Source organism: Sciurus vulgaris, assembly GCF_902686455.1.
Source record: "Sciurus vulgaris genome assembly, contig: HiC_scaffold_249_arrow_ctg1, whole genome shotgun sequence".
Lineage (NCBI taxonomy): Eukaryota > Metazoa > Chordata > Mammalia > Rodentia > Sciuridae > Sciurus > Sciurus vulgaris.
Genome location: NW_027632807.1, coordinates 404,729 through 413,905, shown reverse-complemented (window position 1 = coordinate 413,905; position 9,177 = coordinate 404,729). Strand labels below are relative to the sequence as shown.

The 9,177-nt window shown below is 46.9% G+C and overlaps 1 protein-coding gene across 1 annotated transcript; it reads left to right on the top strand.

The window, feature by feature from the left end:
• Positions 1 to 3,106: 3,106 nt before the first annotated feature.
• On the top strand, positions 3,107 to 6,061 carry LOC306652505 (uncharacterized protein; the record flags this gene model as incomplete). The annotated part of the gene is made up of 4 exons (XM_079125363.1): positions 3,107 to 3,434; positions 4,232 to 5,066; positions 5,265 to 5,398; positions 5,717 to 6,061. The coding sequence occupies exons 1-4, from the start codon at positions 3,351 to 3,353 to the stop codon at positions 6,059 to 6,061; spliced, it is 1,398 nt and encodes a 465-aa protein (XP_078981489.1). The 5' UTR covers positions 3,107 to 3,350.
• Positions 6,062 to 9,177: the final 3,116 nt, after the last annotated feature.

Sequence of the window (9,177 nt, the reverse complement as noted above, 5' to 3'; positions counted from 1 at the left end):
AAACTTTTCACCTTTCATTATAAATAGGCCTGTTGAACAAAGGCTCGGGGCCTCTTAGCATCACTGGGTTACCGTGTGCGCAGAGGACCAGGCTCGAGCTTGCCAATAAATGACTCTTTGTTGCTTGCATTGATCGTGGTCTTTGGTGGTCTTTGTGGGGTCTCGAGCCGCTGGGCATAACATATGGTGGCTCGCCCGGGATACCCCAAGCCCACCTAGACACCTGATCATAGAGTCATAAGTGACATCATTGGCCAGTGAGTAAGGCATTGCCGTATTTCTGTCTGGATTGCCTGCAGGTTCTGGTTCTGGGCTGGCAAAGTCCTGGCGGACGCGCTATAGGACCCCAGCAGGATCTCGGGAGACATCCCCTCGACCCATCTGGGCAGCCTGTGTGCTGCATCTGGGCAACCTTTGTGTTGCGTCTGGACTTTTGTTTTTGTCGACAAAATACCAACTAGCCAACTGTAATCTAGCGCGCAATATATATATGTCTGTCTGTTTGTGCATTTGTGTATTGTCCTGTATGGTCTTTACTCTTGCCTCCTATTAAAATTCTTCGGTGTGTTAGTCCACTACTGTTCTGTTTCTCATTCTTAAACTTCTCATCTCCAATCTGGAGGAAGACAAGTCTATAAATCTCCGGACGGAAAGGAGAAATACTAACCAATGGTCAAATTCACTTCATCCTTTTGGAATTATACAGGAAACAGGATTTCGCCCGGATAGACAACCAGCGGAGGCTCTCTGCTGTAATGACATCTCCAACCCACGCCAGCATCATCTGATCCAATTTCTTTTTTATCTAACCTTTACATTTCTCCTCCTCTCCATAGTGGGATATCTAGTTGCTGTAGAAATGGGCCAAACTCAGAGTACCCCTTTGGCCATAGTAGTCAGCCACTTTGGGGAGGCTCAAGCCAGAGCACGCAATTTGTTAGCTGAGATCAATAAAAAAAAATTTGTAACCCTTTGAAGGTCGGAATGGCCCACCTTCCAAGTGGGATGGCCCCCAGAGGGAACCTTCAACCTTCCAACCATCCGAAAAGTCAAAGAGAAAGTCTTCCAATCAGGGAAAATTGGCTACCCAGATCAAATTCCATATATTCTGACCTGGGAAAGCTTAGTAGACAGTGACCCTCCAACCTGGCTTTCTCCCTTCCTACTGCCACTGCCCTCCCCCACAACTGAAATGCTTGCCCTAAAGAAGTTAGGCTCCTCAGAAAAGCCCACAGCTCCTCACCCCATTCTCCCAGAGGAAGATTCAGACCACCTTTTCTCTAACCCCTCTCCGTATATGCAAGCCCCTATTCCTCCTCAGGACCCAGGACAGGAGGCTGCAGAAGAAAGAGAAGCTGCTGCAGCCGGAAATGAAGAAGAAAGAACTGGCTTGGGAGGGCCAGCAAGGAGAACACGAGGCCGAGTTCAGCGGGCAGCCTACCCCTCCCAACCAGAAGCTCCAGATTCTATGATCGCTCTGCCGCTCCGAGAAACTGGGCCGCCAGACAACACTGGCAATACCCGGCTTCAATATTGGCCCTTCTCTACGAGCGATTTATATAATTGGAAGAATCAAAATGCTAAGTTTTCTGACAATCCTAAAGACTTAATTTCCCTTTTAGATAGTGTCATGTTTACTCATCAGCCTACTTGGGATGACTGTCAGCAGCTACTCCGGATCCTGTTTATGAGGAGCGTGAAAGAATCCAGATGGAAGCTAGAAAGTTGGTCCCAGGGGACGACGGACAGCCCACTGTAAACCCTGACATAATTAATGCTTCTTTCCCCTTGTCCAGGCCGCCACAAGATGAATGGGACTACAATACGGCTGAAGGTAGGGAGAGACTCCGGGTTTATCGCCAGACTCTAATGGGGGGTCTCCGGGCTGCAGCTCGTAAGCCCACCAATTTGGCCAAGGTATACTCAGTAATGCAAGAAAGGCAGGAATCACCCTCAGCTTATTTAGAAAGATTAATGGAAGCATTTAGACAGTACACTCCTATGGATCCAGAGTCACCCGAGAATCAGGCAGCAGTAGTAATGAGTTTTGTTAACCAGGCAGCACCGGATATAAGGCGTAAGTTACAGAGAATAGAGGATTTAGAAGAGAGAAGTATTCAAGACTTAATGAGAATAGCCCAGTGGGTATTCAACAACAGAGATGCACCAGAAGAAAAACAGCTTAGGGCTACTAGGGAAATGACTAAAGCATTAGCAGTAGCAGTGCAGGGTGGGAGGACAGAGAAAGAAAGAAACAGACTCCCGAGCAATCGGCCACCACCTGGGGACTCCAGGGCATATGAGCTGGGTCAGAATCAGTGCGCCTACTGTAAGGAGGAAGGTCATTGGGCTAGAGAATGCCCTAAAAAAGAAACCACAGATCTAGAGATGATAGAGGAACGACTAGGAGATCATTGGTCCTGATCACCCGAGATGAAATGAAATGCACGATTAGGGGCGACGGGGTTCGAAACCCCTCCCCGAACCCAGGGTAACTCTGAAGGTGGAGGGGACTCCAGTGCAGTTTTTGGTGGATACAGGAGCTCAATATTCAGCTTTGACTGACCCTCAAGGAAAGATTTCAACAAGCGCCTCGTGGGTACAAGGGGCTACGGGGATTAAAAAGTGCCCCTGGACGACCAAAAGAACAGTAGACTTGGGAACGGGAAAAGTGTCCCACTCATTCTTAGTCATACCCGACAGCCCCTATCCCTTGCTGAGAAGAGATTTATTAACCAAAATCGGGGCCCAAATTCATTTTCATCCTGAAGGCACCCAGGTAACAGATGGACAAGAAAAGTTGTTACCTATGCTAACTCTTACTTTGGAGGATGAGTATCGGCTACACCAGCAGCCGCAATCCCCTGATAAAAACATTAAAGACTGGGTACAGTAGTTCCCAGACGCTTGGGCAGAGACTGGAGGAATTGGGCTCGCTAAACATCGGCCTGCCCTCTATATAGAGACAAAACCAGGAGCTAACCCCGTTAGGGTTAAACAATACCCCATGACCAGGGAGGCATGGACAGGAATAACCCCCCACATCAGGTGACTGCTGAACCAAGGGATACTACGACCTTGCCTGTCAGCATGGGACACCCCCCTGCTTCCAATACGGAAGCCCAACTCAAACGAGTACCGCCCAGTACAGGACCTAAGAGAGGTAAACAAAAGGGTGGCGGACATACACCCTACTGTGCCTAATCCGTATACACTTCTGAGTGCGCTTCCTCCTTACAAACAATGGTATACGGTGCTGGATTTAAAAGATGCCTTTTTCAGCTTGTCTCTAGCTCCAAAAAGCCAAGAGCTATTTGCCTTTGAATGGACGGACATTGATATGGGCATCAATGGACAACTCACCTGGACAAGATTGCCGCAGGGATTCAAAAATTCTCCCACCTTGTTTGATGAAGCTCTACATGAGGACTTGGGTGAGTTTAGGAAAAATCATCCCAACCTAACCTTGTTACAATATGTAGATGATCTCCTTGTAGCCGCTGAAAACTGGGATGAATGCATCCGAGGAACAGAAAATTTACTCCAGACACTGGGCAACCTGGGATATCGGGCATCAGCAAAGAAGGCCCAAATCTGCAGACCTGAGGTAACGTACTTGGGCTATCTCTTAAAGGGAGGAAAACTATGGTTAACTCAAGCCCGAAAAGAAACTGTTCTAAGAATCCCAAAGCCTCAGTCCCCACGTCAAGTAAGGGAATTCCTTGGGTCAGCTGGCTTCTGTCGACTATGGATTCCAGGGTTTGCAGAATTAGCCAAACCACTGTACGAGGCCACAAAAGACAAGCAGCCCTTTAATTGGACAATAGAGGCAGATAAAGCATTTCAACAAATCAAGGATGCCCTCTTGTCAGCCCCGGCCCTGGGACTCCCCGATGTTATTAAACCGTTCTTTCTCTATATAGATGAAAGTAAAGGGATAGCAAAAGGAGTCTTGACTCAATACCTAGGCCCCTGGAGGAGACCAGTAGCATACCTGTCAAAAAAACTGGACCCGGTGGCTGCAGGCTGGCCCCCATGCCTACGTATGATTGCTGCCACAGCCCTAATGGTAAAAGATGCTGATAAATTGACTATGGGACAAGAATTACATGTGATTACTCCACATGCTATTGAGGGAATCCTGAGACAACCACCAGATCGATGGCTCAGTAATGCTCGGCTCACACATTATCAGAGCCTATTGCTTAACCCTCCCAGGATTATTTTTCAGGCACCCTCAGCTCTCAATCCTGCTACGCTGCTGCCTGACCCTGACCTGGACACACCCGTACATGACTGCTCAGAAGTCCTAGCCCAGGTTCATGGGCTTAGAGAAGACCTGCAAGATCATCCGCTGCTTGATGCAGATGCAGTGTGGTTCACGGATGGGAGCAGCTTTTTACATCAGGGTCAAAGGTATGCGGGCGCAGCAGTAGTAACTGAGACAGAGGTGATCTGGGCTGAGCCCCTACCAATAGGCACCTCTGCCCAGAAGGCAGAATTAATAGCTATGACTAAGGCTCTGATGATGGGAGAAGGCAAAAAATTGACCGTATACACGGACAGCCGTTATGCCTTTGCAACTGCCCATATTCATGGGGCTATTTACAGAGAAAGGGGAATGCTAACAGCAGAAGGGAAATCTATTAAAAACAAGGAAGAAATTGTGTCCCTGATAGACGCCCTTTGGTTACCCAAGAAATTGGCTATCGTACACTGCCCTGGGCATCAAAAACCAACTGATCCAGTATCTAGGGGCAATTGTTTAGCAGATAAGATGGCACGAGAGATAGCCCTTCAGAGAGACTTGATTATGGTTGCTCAACTCCCAGACTCTGGCCCACGAACCCTTCCAAAAGACCCAACCTACACAGAAGAGGACTTATCATGGATTCACCAGCAGCCAAAAGCCCAATGCTTAGACGGATGGTGGAAAGACTCTGAAAGCCGGATAATACTTCCAGAACTGTTGGGACAGAAAGTGTTGTGCAGGCTCCACCAGATCACCCACCTGGGGACAAGAAAATTACAGGACTTGATGCAGCAAGCAGGAATTAGAATTAAAGGTGTGCAGAATAAGATAGAACAGATTGTCAAAAGTTGCAGGGTTTGTAAGTTAACAAATGCAGGATATAGTAAGTGGGAATCAGGAAATAGATTAAGGGGAGATAGGCCGGGGGCATATTGGGAAGTTGATTTCACTGAAGTAAAACCTGGAAAATATGGGTATAAATATCTATTAGTCTTTGTAGATACTTTTTCAGGATGGGTCGAAGCCTTTCCCACCAAGCGAGAAACAGCGCAAATAGTGGCTAAAAAGATTTTAGAAGACCTCCTGCCAAGGTATGGATTTCCTGTAATGATAGGGTCGGACAATGGGCCAGTGTTTACTTCCCAGGTAAGTCAGGGGCTGGCTACAGTACTTGGGGCAAATTGGAAACTACATTGTGCTTATGGACCCCAAAGCTCAGGACAGGTAGAGAGAATGAACAGAACTTTAAAAGAGACCTTAACTAAATTAACCATGGAGACTGGCGGTAACTGGGTAGCTCTCCTTCCCTATGCCCTATATCGGGTGTGTAATTCTCCCTACAAGATGGGACTCACCCCTTATGAAATCATGTTTGGGACCCCACCTCCAATACTCCCTGATCTGACTGAGTGGCTCCTAAAAGAAGAAAATGTAGATGATTTTGAACTTTTATTTTCCCTCCAGGCCCTGCAGAGGGCCCACAGAGAAGTTTGGCCAAAGTTCAGAGGCCTGTACGAGTCAGGCCCGCCTCCTGTTCCTCACAACTTCCACCCGGGGGACTGGGTCCTAGTGAAACGACACCGACAGAGTAACCTGGAGCCTCGGTGGAAGGGCCCCTACATGGTCATTCTGACTACACCCACCTCTCTCAAAGTCGACGGCGTCACCTCCTGGATTCATCACACCCACGTTAAGCCGACTGAACCCATTGCTGACATTGTTCTTCCTGCCCTAGATGACTCAACGTGGAGAGTGGACAGGTCCAAAAATAACCCACTAAAGATCAAGCTTTGCTGCCACCGACTGTGATTATGTTCTTACTTTTGCTTTGTTATTTTGCCCTGGCCACAACCACGGCTGTGGCTCCAGTTTTTGGAGCCACCAACCTCAGCCCACATCAGTCTTATGAAATCACCTGGGAAGTAACCAACCCGGCGGCAAGAGTTCCCAGCCTGACTGTGACTGAATTCCACCCTTTATGGACATGGTGGCCTGACCTGCAAGTAGACCTTTGCACTTTAGCAAATGGGGCTTTTTCTGTGGGAACAGGCACTATTAGCGTTAATGAAGAATTACACCTAAGTAAACGGGCCCTTTCAGATACAGTAAGTGGGAGAACAAGGAGATTTAACTGTGTTTATACTCGGGGGAGGGAGGAACTCCAGCATCTCCCCTTCTATGTGTGTCCTGGTTATTCTCACCAGAAAGAATGTGGAGGGGAAGAATTGTATTTCTGTGCTAAATGGGGATGTGAAACCACAGGGCAGGCTTATTGGATAAAAGCCTCTCGTGATTTAATTGAAGTCAAGCGAGGTGAAAAAGCCTCATGTAGCAGTAATTGTAACCCCCTGTTAATCACCTTCACTGATAAGGGGAGGCGGGACAAACAATGGACAAGAACCCGGTCATGGGGGTTACGCCTCTATGCTGAGGGACCTGATTTAGGGGTTGTGTTCACTGTTCGGATGATTATAAAGCCATTCACCCAGTCATTAGGGCATAACCAAATTTTACGCCCCCCAGCCCGAAGAATTCCGGTCATCCCCCCTACCCGAGGTCCAAAAATTATTAAATCAGTTACCTCACGACCAACCACCCGCTCCTTAAGTGCCCCCTACTTAAGGATCACACAACCCCACAAACAGTTGATTGTAAATCCAATTCAAACAGAAGTTCATCCCCTTCTGAGTCTTTTGTCTTGGTCCTTCATGGTGCTCAATGCCACCCACCCTAATATGACCCGGTCCTGCTGGCTCTGCTATGACACTGTTCCCCCGTATTATGAGGGAGTAGCAGTACAAGCACATGTTACTATCTCCACCAGCCTCCAGGACTGTCGTTGGTGATCCAAACAGTCCCTAACCCTAGAGCAAGTGTCCGGGCAAGGGCTTTGTTTAGGAAAAGTGCCCCATGCCAGCCGATCCCTCTGTCACTCGACTTGGGGAATCCAACCTCAGGCAGAAAACTCTTTTATAATACCCCACAATGATACCTGGTGGGCTTGCTCCTCTGGACTCACCCCCTGTGTCCACTGGAGTGTGTTAAAATGGTCAAAGGATTACTGTGTTCTAGTCAGATTGGTTCCGCGGCAAATTTACCATGAGCACCAGAGTTTTATGACTATGATTGAACAAGGATGGGGCACGAAACAGAACCCCATTCGACAAAAACGGGAGCCTATTACTTCTCTCTCAGTCTGCTGCTCGGAGCTAGCCTGGGAGGATTAGGAACTGGAGTAGCATCCTTAGTCACTCAGAGCCAACACTATTCTAATCTAAGAGCAGCAATAGATGCGGACATAGAGCGTTTAGAAGATTCAATCTCTCATTTAGAGCAATCTTTAACTTCCCTAGCCGAAGTGGTCTTACAGAATAGAAGAGGTTTAGACTTAATATTTTTACAACAAGGAGGCTTATGTGTTGCCCTAGGGGAAGAATGTTGTTTTTATATAGATCACTCTGGGACAATCAAGGATAATACGGCAAAAGTCAGAGAAGGACTCACAAACAGAAAGAAAGAACGAGAAGCTCGTCAGAACTGGTTTGAATCTTGGTTCAATTTTTCCCCTTGGTTAACTACTCTAGTGTCTGCTATAGTGGGACCCCTAATATTGTTGCTACTAGCTGTAACTATAGGACCTTGTATAATCAATAGGTTAATTGCTTTTGTTAAACATAGAATAAATACGGTACAACTAATGGTGCTGAGGGCCCAATATCAGCCCGGGAAGCAGTAAGGGTTAAAACTAGAGAGACCCAAGATTGGCTCTCTAAATGTTCTTGGAAAGGGGGTAATGTAAAGATAGAAAGAGCCCGCACCTGTGTAAACAAAAGCCTCTTCCCTAATTGCCCTCAAACCCCTCATAAAAGCTGCAAAGAATCTTCACCTCTTATCCGTAAAGGCCAGGCAGCTGACCTTGCCGGTGCCAAGGCAAACTTAAAAGATAATGATAACACTCCTCTCGGAGACTCAGAACTTAAAATAACATCATATATATAATTTTATGTCAGCCAATTAAAAAGAACACTGTAAAACTTTTCGCCTTTCATTATAAATAGGCCTGTTGAACAAAGGCTCGGGGCCTCTTAGCATCACTGGGTTACCGTGTGAGCAGAGGACCAGGCTCGAGCTTGCCAATAAATGACTCTTTGTTGCTTGCATTGATCGTGGTCTCTGGTGGTCTTTGTGGGGTCCCGAGCCGCTGGGCATAACAACTGTATAGTGCATGCCTCTCTTTGTTTTGAAAACAGAGCTTGGTGGTCCTTTACATTCCTCTAAACCAGCCTGTTTTATAATTAATAAACACTAATTTAACTTCCCACATCTTTAACATCAACCTATATTTTTATATGTAAAGAGGTGTTGAGATACAATTTAACTGGTGTTGAAGCCAGAATTAGGGACAGGCAGTTAGTTTAGAAATAGGGAATGGGGTCAAATCAAGGAAATTGAGGCCATGAAAGCCATCTGCCTCTGGAAGTTGGAGACTGCCCCTAGGAGAATGGAATGTTAAGGATCTCTGGAGCTCATTGATTACCAAATTTACCTGCCCTCGTGAAGGACTGCAAGCAAAGAATTGCTAATTAATGATCCCTGGGCCCTTGCCTTGCTGAATTACTTTGGCCCTCCCCCTGCCCCATCTGCTTCTCACTTTTTACATCTTACCTGCAAAACCAGGCCTAGTCACATAGGCAGGAAGGAGAGATAATGGGGGAGAGAACTGGAGAAAAAAGAGACCTTAACCTATAAAAGTTTCAGGGTGTGCTCACTTCTTGGGAATTTAGAACATCAGCCATGGCCCCTTTCTCCCTCCTGGGAGAAGTCTATATTACTACCACTTTTAAATAAAACCTGCTTAATATGCTTGCCTTGGCATGCTTCTCTAGTGTTCAAACTTCAACAATAGAGGGAGCAGAACTCCTCAC